The sequence below is a fragment of the Stigmatopora argus genome, chromosome 15 (genome assembly GCF_051989625.1).
Source record: "Stigmatopora argus isolate UIUO_Sarg chromosome 15, RoL_Sarg_1.0, whole genome shotgun sequence".
Lineage (NCBI taxonomy): Eukaryota > Metazoa > Chordata > Actinopteri > Syngnathiformes > Syngnathidae > Stigmatopora > Stigmatopora argus.
The window spans coordinates 8,330,566-8,349,461 of NC_135401.1; the positions used below are offsets into that span (position 1 = coordinate 8,330,566).

Below are 18,896 nucleotides of genomic sequence, written 5' to 3' on the forward strand. Positions count from 1 at the left end.
AAAAGGACAAATACATATGTATTAAAAAAATGTCTGCTATTACAGCCACAGAATGGCAAATCAATTTGTATTTAGGATTAGAGTATATAAGCTCTAGCATATTTTCAAAACCTCAAAAGGATGGATTTCTACTTATGGAAAGTTGATTTCCTTGCTCTTCATTGATGGAACGTCAGTTGAGACAGGAAGGAATCAATGAGCTGTTGGGAAAATATGGTTTATTTGCAGAGAAACCTGGTTTAAAACAGCACAATAGCAACCCTACGTGCACTATTGACCTTTGCCATGTCTCCAGCAGCTCCAGGAAAAGACTTCAATTGAGGCATTTGATGCCATAACTCCAGCAACTGCTGATTAAAAACAGGGAAATTCCTGCAATAGTTCAAATAGAATCTGGATTAAAGTATTAATTCCATGGATTCAAGCAACCATAAACATAACATAGCCAGAACTGTGCATTCACAAGTTCGGCTCAACTTTTTTTTTTTAAGTATATACACATATATTACAAAAATAAGTATCAAAACGCATACTTATCCAAACCAGACTTGGCAGATCCAGTGTAGCCACTTGTTTTAAGCTGTTCCCACCATCGATTTAAAACAGAATTGATCCACATTAAACCGACATTGACGTATCTGTAAGGGCCAAAGACAAACCGATTGACTTATATTCGTGGTATGCAAGTTGAGATCATATTTGATGGATGCTCACTCTTCATAAGGACTGATTAGGACATTGTGAACCAACGGGAACAGGTCCACACAACAGCCGATGTTAATGTTGGAAGCGTCATCATCCATGCTGGAGGGAACGTTAGACTAAACAAACATTTACTTAACTTGGAGTCAGTGATACAATGGCTTCTTCTGAGCTTACCGTTTGCTTATTAGAGGGAGCATGTCAACAAAGACACTGGTATCTTGGATGCTGTGGAACACAGATGTAATGCCAATTTGTACCTAGAATTTGCGCTGTATGTTATTGGCACATAAGATGCAGTTTGTTGTTATTATTGCAGATCACCATTGATATACACTTGAATTTATGGAATTCTGATTTGGTGGCGATATTTTCAGAGGTTGAAGTGAGCATTAAAAATGTGTGTTTGCTCACTAAACACGTCTTGGTGCTTACAATATGATTGGAAATATCAACACCCATGTAGTAAGTACACCTGCATCTATGCAAGATGAGAGATTATCTTTATTTATTTTATCCCTTGAGCAAGTGACAATTTTGGGCTATTTAACAAAAATATTCAATATTTAGTGAGTGGTTAGCGCGTCAGCCTCGCAGTTCTGACACCGAGGTTTCGATCACAGGTCTGGACTTTACTGTGTGGAGTTTGTATGTTCTCCTTGGGGTTGTGTGGGTTTTCTCCGGGTACTCCGGTTTCCTCCCACATCCCCAAAACATGCATGTCAGGCTGGAAGTCAGCTGGGATATGCTCCAGCACCCCCGTGACAGAAAATGAATGATGTTTTTTGAAAATAAACAGAGTGGTAAGCAAGCAGACAAACATAAGCAAACACTTTACATAACCTCTGTCTTCAGCATTTTTTGTTTTTTTTCAAATTTCATAATATTTATGAGTTTGGGATAATGTAAGCACTGAGTAATACCTCTGGAAGTATGTTATCAACTCGCCAAAATGTCTCTTCCACAATGTAAAGGCCACTTTTAGTCTCAGGTTCCTTCCGAGGAGAACTTCAGTTATTGTGCTGTGATCCCTTGCGAGCTGGAAAAAACCCATAAATGATTGAAAAAAATCCAAATAACTGACATTCACTTCTCTATCTGACCTCAGCAAGTTTCAAGCATTCATCTGTTTGCGATCCACTACTCCCAACATTTGTCGTCAACTCCGTTTCAAACATTTTCTGCTGTGTATTTCTTGCGCCAGTCATCTTGTTGTCTCTCTTTCCTGCATCATGCGTCCTTCCGGAACTTTGAGGCTTTTTCCGAGCCACCGCTAAATGATGAGTCTTTCTCTTAAACGACAGGACTCGCTTTAATCTGCCTGCGGTATTTCCAGGGCGACTAATGGGACACACGGGAAGGAGGAAATATTCAAATAATATGTCAACACTGTGACACGAAGCATTTGTGCTGATCATTAAGGCCATACCTCTTTTTGCTGAACTCTTCATTTTTCACAAAACCTGCCTTTAAATAGAAAAGAATGATATTTTTCTTTTATTTTTGATGAATGGCATTTTAATAAATGGAATTCAAAGGAGGAATAAAACTCACCTTGTTGCCCCCGTGGGAATAAGTGACTTTGTTCTCGCAAAACGTCGCTTCAGAATGTGGGTGTCCGTCTTCCAAATTGGAGTTCATCGTACCTTGAAAAATCAGTTGCAGGTCACAATTACTGCTGCCAAAAAGCTTGCATGTAAAAAGGAATTTTTCCTTTTCACATTTTTTTTGCTTGGGTAAATTATTTTTTTCTAATCAAGGCCATTTCAGACATTTATTTTTTATTTTTTAGAGGCTGAATTAAGGAGCATCACAAAGGACGACATCATTTGTGAGAGATGAGCCTCCTCCTGTGTCTAGACCGTCTTTCAACCTTCACATAGATGGCCTCATTCTACCCTTTCCTCCCTCAAAGTGTCTTTCTTCTATTCTTAAAACTTGCACATTTTTGTTCCTCAAAAGAGTGAGACTTCTTTTGAGGTGTGGATAAACAGCTGTGTTTTGACCTGTTGGGTCAGCCTGTGAATATGTTCCCCTTGTGCATGCTCAATTTTTATATATACAGTACAACGCAGTATTTGACAATTAATAAAACAAAGGATCAAAAAAGTGTTAGGTTTTCGGGATATACAAGCATTTGTCTCAGGATGATAGAAGCTTTGGTTAAAATTCTGTCCAGTTACTTACTGAATTGTCACTCCGTTCTCTGTTTCTCTCTCATGAACAGCCTGATACTTTATATAATTTATTCTAAAGATTTCAGTCAGCAATATGCTCTGTCGCTGCATGACTTTGAAAAGGAAAATATCATTTGAAGTCTTTATGTTTTAATCTCGTATTGAGCCAGCCCAGTGACATCAGACCAACATTTTTTTTAATATCACTAAATGAGCCCTGTATAGTGAGACTATATCATAATATCATTCAAAATTAAAAAGCCCAGATGACTAACCTTTCAGTGTGTTGCCCACACATTATGATGTGAATTTTCATTTTGCCACAGTAAATGCTAACTTGACACTGTTATAGTTCAAAGTTGAAACTTGATTGATTTGTGACAATATGTGAGGGATCCCTGTGAAAAGTGGCCGAAACAAAAATGTAAATAGAGCTAAGGGACGCATGATCAAGCTTCCGGACAGATTTTTAATTAGAAAGACATGGGGATGTTGTCAAAATGAAAAGTAAAGAGTGTTTTGCATCTTGTTTTGCAGGCATCTGAATTTCTTGCATTATTTTCCATCCATTTGCCCTAAACTATGTATTTGGAAAGTGAAATACAACATTTGCTTTTGAGTGGGTTTAGCCTAAATCATGCATTCAATTGTCTCTTCGTAATATCAGGTATTATATATAAAATATCCTTCCTCTCTTTAACAAAACAAATGGCTGAATATTAAGACCAACTGTATGTATACATGTACTTCTATGTGTATGTATGTATATTTATATATATTTATGTATATGTATATATATCTCAGCAACATGCTTATTTATGTATTTATATATTTATTTATTTATTTACATATTTAGTGATGTATTTATTTATTTAGTAACTTATTTATTACCTATCTATTTATGTCTAAAATGTATTTTCCTGTATCTGCATTCTCACCCTCTTGCTTCTGTGACAATGAAATTTCCCAAATACGGGATGAATAAAGTTATCCAATCCAATCCAAGGTACTCAAATAAGAAATTTGTCCACTAAACACTACTGACAGCAAATTTCCTCACCACGTAATATTTGCAAGCCCACTCTGATCTCATAGCAATGCCGCAATTAGAGATGAGATAGATAAACTGACCAATTCTGTTCCCAAAAGCATGTCATCATTGGGTGTTAAGGCCCTCAGCTGTGGCAAAGAGCAACATCATTAGTGGCATTTTTGTGAAATGCCATAAGGCTGCGGTGAAAGGTGAGACTTGGGTTCAAGTCACCGCAAATATTTCAGGAATAAAATAACATTCAAAACCCCAAATCTCAAGTCGCAATAGCGTATGTACTAATACCTTTGGAAAAACTAGCAGCTGCCATCAGTGATATTTAGAAGGCTTCATTTTAATATCATTTTTCTTAAAATAAGCTTTATTAATGCAAATGTGGAGAGAATGTTAATAGAATCAGCAAATTAGAATGACTATGAATCATTCAAGCTGTGTTTTCATTTGGAACTAGAGCCACAGGGAATAAGTAGGGACCACCAACCACGGGTGGACTGTCCTAACTTGGAATGTCCGTATTTTCCGTGCTATAAGATGCAACTAATAGACTTTTTTCTCAAAAGCTGGCAGTGCGTCTTACAGTCCGATGTGCCTTAATTATGGATCAATATTGGTTAATCATTGTATGAAATTCCCTTTAGCACAGCTCCATCTAGTTGATGTATAACACAACTCCTAATTTCCGTATTTTTCGCACTATAAGATGCAACTAATAGACTTTTTTTCTCAAAAGCTGGCAGTGCGTCTTATAGTCCGTTGCGCCTTAATTATGGATCGATATTGGTTCATCATTGTATGAAATTCCCTTTAGCACACCATCTAGTTGATATATAACACAACTCCTAACCACTACTACTATTACTACTACTCCAGCTCCATCTAGTAGATTTATAACACCACCCATACTACCCACTACCTCACTGCCATTAACAGCTATAGACTGGCATTGAATAATCAATCACCTTCCATTGCCTTTGACAGCGATAGACATCCAATCCAATTTGACTCGGGGGGCTGGGAGCAAATGACTGGTCGAGAGTGGCAACCAATGAGTTAAATTACATTTTAACATATTATAATAAATTCACAACTGAACCAGAATCTCAAGGTTTCTATATGAAAGAGTTAAATCAATTATCCTGACAAATAATGTTGATAAAATAGGATGATAGCCAGTCTGCCACTAACCAAAACTGTGGTCACTTTTTATGCTCCCTCATAAAACACCATGTCTCATTCCAGGGTGGCCTCAATATTTACATGTCTTTGGCCTTGCAAAGAAGCCACTAACAGTAGTCTCTTGCTCTTGGCACCACATCCTGACATCAAGAAACCCTCCCTGCATTACATAAGAGACGCCAAGCTTCCCCGTCCTTCAATGAGTGTTTTGTCCTGTTCTAAGTCCTAAAAAGTAGCAGGCCTCTGTTTTTCCTTGCTTGTGCCCAGTCTCTCACGATTGCTACACTTCTTTTTCCGATCTTTAAGCCTAACGGGTAGGAGAGAATTTAAACAGGACTGACCACAGAAGGTTTCAGTCAGCATTCCAGCAGGATGAGAGCAATAAGTCCAAAGACTATGCTAAGGCCCCAATCAAGATGCTCTTTGTTCAGCAGGCGCATTGTGTGGTTGAATCAGTCGAAGAATGGAAGTCAACATCGCCGGGAGAGACAACGTCCAGTGATTAAAGCTCCTAAAGAATACAAAATACAGATTAAGCGGGCACTTATTGGACTCTGAAATCTCATTAGCCCACAAAGAGAAAGTAGTGAATGTCTCATTGGGACAGTTTGAAATTTGGCTCATCTATATTGAATGTGACATCCAAGATTTCTACCTTTTATCTTCTTCTAAGAGAAAGGCAAAGACATGGGAACGTGTGATTGGTTACCAAAAAGTGAAGGGATTGGTTACAGAAGAGAAAATGACGTATATGTGAAGCGGAACTCCCACAGTATGGATTACATTAATATACTATGCATTGATTATGGAAAACCTTTTCCACAACTGTAAACCTTTGTGGTGGACTTTCTCTGATTAATTTTAAACCAGCATGCATGGTATTTGTTTGGATTTCATGGGATTTCATTGATCATCCATCCTTTTTTAATATAACAGCTGGAGCCAATCCCACTTTATTTGGGGTTTTTGGTGGAAGAAAAACTTGCACTGGTCACCGGCCATCCTACACGGTACATTTAATGGTTTTACTTTGAGAAAATGATTGCACTCTTTCCAAATGCTTTCCTCACATTTTGTAACCACCAGATGGTGGTATGAATCCATGTGAAAACAGACAAGTACAAGTTAAAAGTCATTAGATGTACACTAAAAAGACCACCACCAGGCTGACTGACCTGTGTGTATTCTTGCATTGAGATGGCCTAAAACACAGGTGTTAAACTGACGGCCCTTGGGCCGGATCAGGCCCGTCATATACTTTTGTACGCCCCACACATGTAAATCATGTGTGCCAGCTTCATATTTAATGGTAAAATTTAGATGAAATAGATATATTGAAAATACTTACTTGTTGGTCCCCTTTAATTTTTATAAACAAGCATTTTTCATTAAAAAAGATCTAATCTTTCCAGTTTTCTTTCCAGTTTGTCATTAAAAACTATTTTTAAAAATCTAAAAATTAATAAATACATATTTACAGTTTTCTATTTTATATTTCAATGAAAATAAAAGGCAAAATATATGTTAAAATGTACTTAGTTTCTTTCTTCTTTTAAATGAAAAAGAAATTCAAAGACAAAAAGGCAAAATTGAATATATTGAAATGAACAATGTACTATATAAAAAGAATATTACATTTTATTTACACCAATTTATTTTTTTAAAGTTTATTTTAGTATTTTAGAATTTATATTTAAAAAGGGACCCAAATACCCCCATACAAATTTAACCCATTCACTGCCACTGAGGGCAAAAGACAACCAATCAATTTCAATCAAAGTCTATCTCTGTTGCTAGCTTATTTAATAAAGCTGTTTTGAAAGACACATACTGTACATTATATGGGTCCACCTTGCATGCAAGGGGCCACAATTTTTTTGTCATCCTTACATAACATTAGTACATAAAATAATCCTCTCCATCAGCCTTAATGACCCGTGTGGAAGAAGAACTCCTGCTGCCTTTCAGCTGCATTTAAAACCACAAAACGCCTGGTAAATTGGCAACATGGATTGCTTTCCATGAAATATTTCCAGGTGTCACTTTTGGATACGTCTTTTTAATTCCATCCTGCATCACATTCATCCTTTAAAGTAGGTGTTCCGTGCAGAGAACAGGAGACCATCTCCATCTATTATGTTGCAAACATATTTAATGGTGGAATCTCAATGGAAGTCATCAAAATGGCCCTGGATTGAAAACGGTGTATTTAGACCTTTGTTGAGTGACAAGAGTTTCAAATATATCAACGTCAGCTGCGCAGCCTCTAATGACTCTTCTCAACTTAACCCTGAGCTCCCCCATGATGCAACAGTGGCCCCAGTCTTTTACCACAAGGCCAGCCACTGTAGTCAACTCAGCTCTTGCAACACGTCTCAAAAGAGAAAAAAAACATTCAAACTCCTTTAATTTGAAGATGCAGCTGAAAGCCTGGTTACAGAAGAGATGACATTTCGTTTTGCCAAACAGATGCTTGTTTAGAACTTCAAAGCAGATGTTTCCACCACAGATTAATGGTCATGATGCTGAGGAATTATATCCCAAGATGCCTTTTATAACATATTAAACAGATGTTGATAATAATAACCCTTATAAATTCTGGTGTTTTTTTCATTTTAGCTGATTGACTCAACACAGGTGGAATGGTGGATGAGTGGTTAGCACGCCCGCCTCGCAGTTTTGAAATCAAGGGTTCAATCCCTGAGCTTCCAGTGTGGAGTTTGCACGTGTGGGTTTTCTCTGGGTACTCTAATTTTCTCCCACATCCCAAAACATGCATGGTAGGCTTGTTGATCACACGGAATTGCTCGTACTTGTTAGTGTGAGCATGAATAGCTGTCTATTTTGTTGTGCCCTGCGATTGGCTGGTCACCAGTTCAAGGTGTCCCCTGCCTGGTGCCCATTGGTGGCTCCAGCACCCCCCGCGACCCTTGTTAGGATAAGCGCAAAGGAAAATGAATGAATGAATTTAGTCCAAACATAACATTGTTTTTGTGTGTTTGAAGAACATGCTTGAGTTTTATTCGGAAGACAATTTTTGTTCTTTGGTATTATTGCATTGGACAGAAATGATCAAATATAAATACAAATTTAGTTTAGTGAACGTGTTGATCCGTTAGAGTGAAGGGTAACAGAGGGGTGACAACATGCCTCCTGGGATTTAACATATTTTCTCACTATGTAGAGGTTAAAGTTTAGTCTGCCCTAGACGGTCATCTGACTTTCAGCAAGTCTGCTGTACTAGGTCAAGACTGTGCATCATTTTTACTTGTATCCACAGCTGGATTTGCGGTCTGTGCATATCATCAGCCACTCCACTGAGATATACTCCAGCTCTGGCCCCAACTAGACCAGGATAACCACTTCAAGTGATATGTGTGGTTGAATAAACATTTGCTGGGAAAACATTTCTATTAATCTAAAGCCAGGGGAGGACAAATGTTTGTGCTTGAGGGCCACATTTGATATTTCAAATTAAAGAAATAAATCATGGGCTATATATGGCACTAGAGCTATATTTTACCCAGATACACTAATACTTGATTTATCACAGTTAATAGGTTCCCCAAGATCTGCCGCAAAACGTGAATAGCCTAATAGTGTTTTTAATGGTATCCATTTATTTGGTCTTTTAAACCAGAGGTGTCAAAGTGGCGGCCCAGGGGCCAAATCTGGCCCGCCACATCATTTTGTGCGGCCCTGAGAAAGTAAATCATGAGTACCGACTTTCTGTTTTAGGATCAAATTCAAAATAAAGAATATAGATGTGTATTATAGTTCCTGATTTTCCCTTTTTAAATCAATAACTGCATTTTTTAATCCAAGTTCAAAATGCATTTCATCTAAAAATAAATATCTACAAATATTTTCAGTTTTCCACTTTTATATTGAACTTTAAAAATATGTTTTCCCCTACTAAGGGAAAAAAAGCTCAAATATACATTGTTCTAAATCTATGAAAAAATACTGAAGATTTAGGGTTTTTGATCCAGTTCTTTTAATCCGATTTCAAAAAAATATTATATCTAAAATGGTTCGGCCCACATGAAATCGAGTTGACGTTAATGCGGCCCGCAAACCAACCCGAGTTTGACACCCTTGTTTTAAACATTGTACTTTCTTTTTTAACTCTCGATGGTAGACACTGCCCCTAGTGGCCAGTGGCTTGCCTTTTTTCCCATTTTATGTTTGTATTATTGTTCTTACACTAACTTTTCATCTATATTTGGCGGATCCAAGCCGCCATGTGGTGAATTCGGGAAGTGCCAAGGTATTACTGTATTATTTTGCTCAACGTATACATTGACTTCGCTAGAATGGCGTGCCATGAGGCATCGCAATGAAAACCAATGTCTTCATTCATGCCATCATCGTTTCCATTTCTGTGTTTAAGGTCAGGCAGGGACATGATCTTCAACATTATCTAGCTATGGTAAATGCGGGCCTAACTTCTCAAGCAGCTGTGTGCGACCAATGTGTGTTTAGGTTCACAAATTTGCACGCTCAGGCAAACTGATGTCCTTGACAGTTGAAAAAAAAGAGCAGCAGAATTCAAACATCCCTTCAATTCAAAAAACAGGACTTGGCTTGGCTGATCTTCCATTTCCAAATGCTTTCCTTGGATTATGTTTCTCATACTGTTTGTTGTGTTTAATTATTTTAATGTGATCAAGAGATTTAAAAAAATCACAGCTGTAAATACAAAGTGAAGCATTTAAGACTCCATTGGCAAAATACATCGAATGTTTTATGCTTACTGCATATTACATTTTAAGATGTTTTTTTTCGACGTGTGAGACAATTATTTCATTTTCCAACGTGTGGAATGTGCAGCTGAGACATTCAATTGGGACTTTGTTGTTTTCTACATTATTAATCTATAGAATTCTTGTTTTTTTAGTCAAATCAATCAAAGAGCTCGGCAATGTTTTTCTCATTCGGCGGACATGTGGACACAAAGAACGGCTGAATTACGAATCCAAGACCTTGTTTGTGCATTTTTGTAGTCTCTGTAAGTACTTTAAATGTAGCAGATTTCCACATAAAACCCCAAATCGACTGCTAGGACAACAAAACATTACATTGTATTGTATTGTACACAGCGCTTTCTGTTATGCAGGCCAGATAGGCCACTTATCAAATGTTGTCAGATACGGTACCTCTATCATCTTGGCATTCCTGCTTTAGGCTTCTTGCCGCCAACATTCTCTTAACGGCATTGTAATGGGCAAATGGTGAGAAATGTAAGTGATAATTGTGACTAAAGGTTGCCCAAAAATATTTCAAAATCCAAATAACATGACTTTTATGAAGGTTTAGCCTTTGCTTAAAAAGTACAAAGCTGGCAATACACTCGAGCCGATCAAGTTCTCTTTCTCTCACTCCATTAAAATGGCATTTCTCTTTAAACTAACACTATCAGGATATTGGAAACTTGTGCAGGGCCAACAGCAGCAAAAAACTCAAGTGGAAATCTCCGCCTACACGAACGGCTCTTATGTAACCTGAAAATGCTTGCGGGTTGTGCCGTGTAGAAAGACAGAGGGCACATTTCTCATGTTGCATCTCCAGTCACCTCTACTATTTATTTAGGTTTTAATACTGTCAAAAATCCAGTCCTGCACCAGTCAGCGTTCTTGAAGCTAATTCATTTAACGTTAGGATTATTAAATTATTTTCCTAGTCATTTTTGGAAAACAAGACCAAACACCAAATTCAATCATGAACAGTTCAGGGGAAAAAAAGCACATTCCTTAGCATGTATATTTATTTATATTGCAATATTGCTAATAACTACCGTTTTAGTGGCCAGTTACGGTGATAAGCTAAAGATAATATAGATGGAATTGCAGTTTACCTCTGACAGAGTACGATCTGTTCCACAGCTTTGTTGAACTTCTATCTGACATGGACACCCCACAGAGCTGTGGTGTCTAATGGAATAAAAAAAGACACAAGAAAACCTCAAACTCACGTGTTCTCTACGGCCCTGCTTTCTCCTAACTGAATTGTAAAAAAAATATATTTAGCCCAGGATCAACACTGCTGAGATTTCACTCTTTGACCTCCTCAGGTTAAATGCAATATATCGGCGCCCCCTGTGGAGTGAGAGATGAGGAAAACGTGGCTTTCATGGCAGTAATCACACAGCAGCGTGGCGACAAAAAAATCAGTGAATTTGCCACCAGATTGTAAGTAGTTTAAAGTGGATCATCGCGCTTGTTTACAAATGCCATGTGATCACTTTTATAGTGCAATAAAAGGGCCAGTTTTTCCACTTTGTCATTCAGAAACTTCTGACAATAACATACGGAAAGTTGCTGCTTTTTATGGCGAGCTTGCCACGTTTCCGATCATTTGGGAGTTCCTAGATTGCAGAAAAGGGCGATGATCACAATCCAGGAAAAGTGTGGATTTATGTGTGGTTGTGCAGAATTATTGTATACTTATAAAGACTTGTTGTTGACAGATATCATTTGGCCTTATAGTGAAAACATTCTTTTTTTATTTGTTTGTCTGATCAGAGCTATCATTTCATTCAATAAAAGGCTCTGGCATATCATTTTTACTGGTTGTGCCTCTAATTAATAATTTAGTTAACATTTAGTTCTGCCTGGAGAGTTCGTTAATGCTGGTAGCAATTATTTTGTACATGGCTGAGTGTGGATCCTAAATCAGAACCTTAAATTGGGTAAAAAAAATGCTAAAAAAGTTATTGGAGGTAAAGGGTCCAGTTGAACAAAAAATATTTGGCCATATAGAAGACTCAAACACACTACATTTTGGAAAAAAACATGCTTGTTTACATATGGCCTTACAAACTGGTATGACTTCAAACAGTGGTGACATATTTCATTTATGATGATGTAAAGATTGAATATATGAGCATTCATAGTGCAGAAGCATCTGCTACTACATAACATTAACATATTAATATGAAAGAGGTCAAATTTGGGGAAACAAAACAAATCCTGCGTGAAAATATCAGATACATGTCATATCTGGGCAAATAAATCGGAACTAACCTGTGTTGTCAACATTGCCTCAATGTAAACCAAACCAAAACATAGACCACATGGCCATACTTTATGAGAATAAGATGTAGAAGACAACTGTGTCGACATATTAGTGAAGTTGTCTCATCTCTATTTAAACTGTGGCTCACCAACAAAGAGTTTCAACAACAAACTCCACAAAAACACAAGCAGATTTCTAAGTAACGCATGATTTGGGGACCGGGGACACATGTTATGAATTCAAAACGCTCAAATGCTGGTTTGGAGGATATTTTATAAGTTCGGCAGCCTTTTCATTCTCTACCAATAAAGCGTGAAAATGAACCAGTCTTGGACCACCGAGACAAACAGCTAAATATAGCCTGTGGTGGAAATAGACAACACTTTTCTGGGAGGTCTCGTTGGTTTGAGAAAAAGTGAAAATGACATCCAGTAATCATGCTGATTCCTAGAACACTGTCATAAATCATTATTTATATTAAGTACTGGGGTTTCAAATTCAATCTTAAAGGGCAAATTGTGTATGTTTATTCAATTATGAATAATTACATAAATTACAAATAATACTATTTGATTGTAAACGTTCTAGCACAAACCACAGATATTCATAAAGCATTAATTGCAGTTGCAAATATAATCACGTCCATTTTTGGGATCCTCCTATCTACTTACTGAAGTTGACAGAACAACCTATGTCTGTTTGGATCATGTCTCTTGGACAAAGGCGTGGCTTTTCCAGAAAAATAAGTGAAGGAGCCTGGCTCCTCCTTGTCTGTAAGTAAGTAATTAACAGGCTCGTGCCAGAGGGCAGCCGTTCAACTCGTTAACTTTGAGTCTTGACAAAATGAGGCCCTGAAATCTTAGTGACAGTGCTGGTATGCTACCATATTGCCCAGCAGCACTTAGGAATTTAAAGTTAAAAAAGTTCTTTTCATCAGTAAATCATGAAACGAGGGTCGAACTCGATGAACTCCAAACCAGGCACTGTGCATCTTGGTCGTGGTACGTCTGAAAATATCAATACAGAACGCTTCTGTGACTGGCTATCACGACTGACCCAAAAAAACAGAAAAAAAACCTTAAATACAGCTTGGCCATGAAACCAATTCCCTAGCTTAATCAAATTCCATGCATCTTGTTTACCCATGAATTTTGTTCACATGCTCACCGAGGCCTTTCCCCGTCAACATGAGTGCATTATTCTTGATGTCACTCAACTACCTGTACGTAACTACAGCCATTACGGTGTCAAAATGTCACGGTAAAATGTTGACTTACCGTGTTTTCAAGTGTTGAAGACTGCCATTAAAACCATCACTCTATGATTTTGCAATCCAGGTGGCACAACTTCCAGACTACCAGACTCAAGCCAGAGAGTGTAAAGATAGTTTCCAAACTTCCAGGCACGTGCAGGGCCATCATTTTGCACTCTCTCAAATCAGGGGAACAAATAGAGAGGCTGGAAACCACAAGACCTTTGAGCATTTTAAACACATGCTTGCTGCTACCATTCAAATACGGACATTTACCCAGTAGAAAGCAACACCAAGCCTAATGGAAATCGTTAAGCCCTGGAAGAGTGTTATGACAAGACCTGACTGTAGACATTCGACAGTATTTCAACACCCAATTTCCCATTGGGAACTGTCGCGGGATCATTTCGAACCGCTACCGGGATTAATGTGGAGAAAGATCTTTCGGCACTCGCCAATGTTGATCAAAACCACTTTTTTTTTGCCCAGTGGAGACCAGTGGAGGAGACCTTGCCTGTTCAGAGACAACATGAAAGCTTTGAGTTGGAATGAAAGACAACTGATCTGGAAGTTGGAGAGTTTGGGTGTGAAGTAGGAAGCCTCAAAGAAGTCTGTGTCCTAAAAGCCACATTTTTCGGTCGGAATAGTAATTATCTCTGGGGGATGGAATCCAGTGTTGTTTTTGAAAGAGTGATCATGCCCAACTGACGGTATGTCGGTTTTCAGTATTTACGGAACGTTTTAAGGTCCGAATGAATGACCAATTTCAGTTCTCTATTAACCCTTGAAAAACAAAAAAAAATCTTATTTAGTAACCCGTTAATGTGGACTGACTGACGCAGCCGCTACCAAAAACACAGATGTCTCGAATCACAGACGAGAACATATTTAACCAATCTGTCCAGGAATAACAGTCGGTTTTGTCATTAGAGGACATTTCTTGGCCTTGTGACATGCAGTCATTCGATGCAGACGGACAGGTAGCGTATGTCCTCCCATCTGGGCTCATCTTTTGTTTATACAAGTACTATGTATTATGTGGAGGAACTACTGGATTTATTGACTTGCCAACAGTGCGGTAAAATACATCCAAAGAACATGAAATGTCTTCTCTTTGGTCTACAACTAGCTTTGCAGAACAGACATCTTGACAACCTCAAGTTGTCCAACCAGCTTTCGGCCTTCTGACATTTTAGACAATCGGGAAAAAGTGTCAGGTTCTTGTAGTCAATTTTGGTCAGAAATTGACCCAATTTTCTTATTAAAAGAGAAGCAAAGGGCGCCACTAAAAGCAGCTAATCAACGTTTTTGCTTTTCTCCCAAAATCCAATATGTCACACTGACTTATTGTGGATTGGTTGCTGATGACAAGAGCCATTGTCCAATCAGCAGCTGTGCATTAAAGGTTCCTGCCATGAAAAATGTCTCAATTGTATCCTCTGGTATTCGTGGACATCTTATAATTTCATTTGATTGGTATATTTCAGGGATGTAAAACACATCGATCTTCGCACCCCATTTTTTTTTGTATCAAGGGTGATTATTAATAACAGAGGGCCGTTACGCCCTTTGACACATCCTTCAGCCTATTGTAGCCCACTCGTGCTTGGTTCTTTACCCCAATAAACTTCTTGGGTGGTAACAGAAGCAAGGAATGAGGATTAATGTCAATGCTGAGAAAAATCAAACATATCAGACTATAGACTGAAAGTGTTAGTTTGATGTTCAAAAGGTTTTGACCATGTATTGAAAGGACCCTGGCATGAATTTGAAAGAAGCAGATCATCACGTGGCAAAGAATCATCTTTTGTGTGGCCAGCGGCTGCCGAAGAAGCTTGTTGAAACAGAGGTACAGTGAAAGACTTAATGATTGCGTTGACAGCAGTCATACGAGATGTCTATTGAGGGTGCTGTGCTGTGGCTGGGAAGAGGGTACAGCTGCACACAGTGAGACAGGAGGGTGTTGTGGTCACCTTTTGTAAGATCCAGAGAAATGAGCAATGGAGGATCCCTCCAAAATGTGACTTTGGCGTTTTCTTTCCCCTCGAAAACCAATATAACATCAAATACTCCGCACTTGCCAACTAAAATGTGTCCTTCCATTTGCTGTAGTGCCGTCTCAATTTGCCACAACTGCGCCAATGCTGAAGAGAGGACATTTAATGGGTTTGTGTTTTTATTAGGAGTCGCACATATTTGGAATAGATTGCGTTGACTAATCCCACAAACTCAATATGCGATGTGCACATGCTCAACACGTGGCGAGTAGGAGAAGATGAGCACGTGACAACAGGAGCACAGGAGAAAATTGTAGTGGAAAATAAGGCAGAGCTCCAGAGAAGTAACTATTGTACATTTTGTTCAAACAATCATAAAAATAATAATCTCGTACATTCTAAGGATGTAAACGCATCAATTAAGACAATCTGCAAAGCGGTCGCTCACTCAGAATAATTTACATCAAGGGCATTAAACTTTCTGCTCTGTGTCCTGTACTTTACAGAAAACAAGTATATTTGGTGAATTTAAAGCTTTAGGAGCATCTTTATGCATATTTATCAAGAAATATATATATTCATTAAATAGTTTTGTAACTGATGATGATACGAGAAAATCATGAGAGGTAATGTGCCAAAAGAAAACCACAATTTAAAATGGAAAACAATGTCTGAAATGACATATCCAACATATTGAATGTAAATTACAATGGTAAACTGAAACTTCTTAATTCTATTAAAAAAATCATTCAATAAAACAAAGTGCATGGAAAGGGGGTGGAAAGAGGTGCCAAAAAATGAGAAAACAGGACAAGCTTCTGTCAGTGATTTAAGACGTCGCAGCATCTCCAGACCCATTGCTTTCCAGCCTTTAAAAGAACAAGATTAAATACTTTTGGACGGAGCAGGAGACAGTGGCTGCTGTCTTTTTTGTGTGAAAAAGAAAGCCACTGAGAGTCTGATTACCAAAATCTGTTTCAATTTATCGCAAAGGTCAATCCCCGTTTGTCACAACAGCAGAACTCCTTCAATGCAATCAAAGAGGTTTCATAATAAAGGCGCCTGTTTTCAATTGAGAGCCCATTTTTGCAGAAGCAAACAGGTTGATTCCCAGCAAAAAAAGAGAGATAAATGACTTTTGGCATGAGAAGCCCTCACAACAAATATGAAATCTCAAGTTGAAAATAAAAGTAACTGTGGGAAATGCAATACTGTCAGCAATTCATCTTGTCATCCAACACTGACTTTTCATATCCACTGAGTGTCTAATCTTAGCTTTATCGGCTCCAAACAGTTGAAGGAAGATCTCAAAGACGGGGTTAACATCTAAGGTGAGAAGATTCCTGTCTGTGCATTTAATTTACTATTTTCTTCCATTTCCTACACGTTTTAAATGGGATACTTTTTTCGTTGTTTCTTTAAAAGATACACACAATGAGTAGCCATTTGAATGCTTTTCGCTACTCTAAACATAAATAGTGAATCAGAAATTTACTGATAGTTGGAGCTCTAGTAGTTAGAGAATCAAGAACGGCCACTAACAGTATCTATGATAAACTGAATGGTTAGTTATTAGGTTAGGTTAGAACTTTATTTCATCCTGTATTCGGGAAATTTCTTGGTTGCAGTAGCAAGACAGACACAAGACACACAAGACATTGTAGACCTAGGTAAAAAACTAAATACCGTATTTTCACGACTATATGGCGCATCGCATTTTAAGCCGCAGTGTTAGTAATGAGTGCTATTTCTGTATTTGACACACACAAAGGACCCACCGTTTTTAAAGACGCAGCCAGGCATGGCAAAACATACACCAGCTTAAACATACACGCTACACCCACACGCTAAAAACACGTTTTTAAAAAGGCAACGGAAGCAAAACTGAGAGCTGTAGAGGATGGTGTACCCTATCGACTGATTTATTTTATTTTATCGTGATAACAATTTTAGTATTGGTCCATATATAAAGCGCACTGGATTATAAGCCGTCCTGTCTATTTTGGAGAAAAATACTTTTAAGTGCGCCTTATACTCGTGAAAATACGGTATCAAAATGCAATAAAAAAGACAGAAAAGCAGCAAAAACACAAAACGATCAAGAACAGACGGAGCTACCGCTACCAGCTGCCACTTGAGCGGCGCCATCTTGTTTGCAGTAGCAAAAACGTATATAGACACAAGAAAATATGTTCTAGAATTGGATAAAACTGGAACCTGGAAGTCTTCCACAGACTGTGACCGAGGTTGAAAATATGCAGAGTCATTAAATTAGTATTTTATTTAATTATCACCCTTAATGAGCGTAATTAATCAAAATCTGCTCCTGTCTAGTGCTGGGATGAGAGGCTTAAATTCCAACAATTTCTCTGCCGTTGATGCATTTAAACAGCGATCAGTCATAGAGCTGTGTGAATCATCCATTTGTGTTGTCTGACTCAAAAGGATCTGCCTCCTCATGTAGTCCCACGATTCCCACCGCCCTCCAAAGGTCAGCCTATGGATTGTTCACCTTACATTCCCATGCTCGTGCAGGAAAATGACAAACACTTGTGAACAGATCCTGTCATCAGAAATTTTCCCAATGTAAAGAGTTCATTTGCAGCGTATGCGTTTCCATACATCGCTACGTATTTATCACTAAACCAGGACTGTTCTTAAATCATCACTAAATAATAAAATATATGTCGGGCCTTGTGAGAATCATCACGTGTGGACTGTGTCCTTTGTGGGGGAAAGAATGGACTCTTTCATGAGGTAGGGAAGGGGCGGGGGTATTATAATTGGCCACAATTAAAAAAAAAATGATAAGAAAGCATTCTGATTCCAAGCGTCAGATGAGGACCTCAATTGGGTGTTAAAGAGGACCAGATGATGGGCTGAAAGTGTTTTCATCGTTTCCAATACTCACATTTTCTAACTTGATAGCCGAAGAAGCACATGCCGGAAAATGATGAACCATTTCAGAATGATTGTCTCAATTTAGATGAAGCACTAATTAACAGTGACTATACTGAGTCATCACATTGGTTTGGCCACTGCGAAATATTTTAAGAGAGTGTGTGATCTCCTGAATGGGAAAGACCTCAAGTGAAACAAAGCTTGAAGGAAATGACCTTAGAAATGTTGTCACCACGCCATAATAGCTGGTGGATTTGAAGCTAGTTTCATTTTCTTGTGGATTTTGGGGTACAACAGAATGTGAAAAAGCTGTGCAGAATCACACTAAAGGGAAAATAAATGTGAAACTTGGGAGTTTAACCACTCGGGTACGTGACATCACTTTTCACATAAAGAAAGGGGGAGTATTAGACTTTTGGGTGCAATTCTAAAAGCTACCAGTCCACCGAAAATCTATAAAATATGGTACTTTCCAGCAGATTTGTTAATATCCACCTCCTAGGATTTAACACTGACCTCGGTAAATCAGAAAATGGCCACCGGGACAGCTTCTCGGAAGCTCGCATGATATCAATTCTAACACAAGAAAGTGTTTACAGCAGTTAAATCCTTTCTGGCAAAGA

General features: G+C 38.2%; 1 protein-coding gene and 1 long non-coding RNA gene across 3 annotated transcripts in view; both read right to left on the reverse strand.

The window, feature by feature from the left end:
- Positions 1–51: 51 nt before the first annotated feature.
- LOC144090106 (KATNB1-like protein 1) lies at positions 52–2,129 on the reverse strand. The gene is made up of 7 exons (XM_077621423.1): positions 1,806–2,129; positions 1,626–1,741; positions 880–930; positions 715–804; positions 534–638; positions 279–372; positions 52–200 (listed from the first exon to the last, which is right to left on the reverse strand). Exons 1-7 carry the CDS (start codon positions 2,127–2,129, stop codon positions 159–161), a joined length of 822 nt encoding a protein of 273 aa, XP_077477549.1. The 3' UTR covers positions 52–158.
- A 2-nt stretch (positions 2,130–2,131) lies between these two features.
- The window catches only part of LOC144090053 (uncharacterized), a 32,939-nt gene continuing 16,174 nt past the window's right edge, over positions 2,132–18,896 (reverse strand). The window contains exons 3-6 of one of the 2 annotated variants that reach the window (XR_013305271.1): positions 10,964–11,039; positions 5,448–5,617; positions 2,257–2,348; positions 2,132–2,169 (exon numbers count right to left, since the gene is read on the reverse strand). This is a non-coding gene — a long non-coding RNA (uncharacterized LOC144090053). The remainder of the gene's footprint in view (positions 2,170–2,256; positions 2,349–5,447; positions 5,618–10,963; positions 11,040–18,896) is intronic. The other variant, XR_013305270.1, reaches the window with a different exon arrangement.

Bases quoted from the DNA above. Each gene is read 5' to 3' on its own strand.
- LOC144090106 (XM_077621423.1), bottom strand. From the start codon at position 2,129: ATGGCCTTAATGATCAGCACAAATGCTTCGTGTCACAGTGTTGACATA. The intron at 1,742-1,805 runs GTCAGATAGAGA...GGTTTTTTCCAG, and splicing joins AATGCTTGAAACTTGCTGAG to CTCGCAAGGGATCACAGCAC. The intron at 201-278 runs GTCAATAGTGCA...TTTTCCCAACAG, and splicing joins CTGCTGGAGACATGGCAAAG to CTCATTGATTCCTTCCTGTC.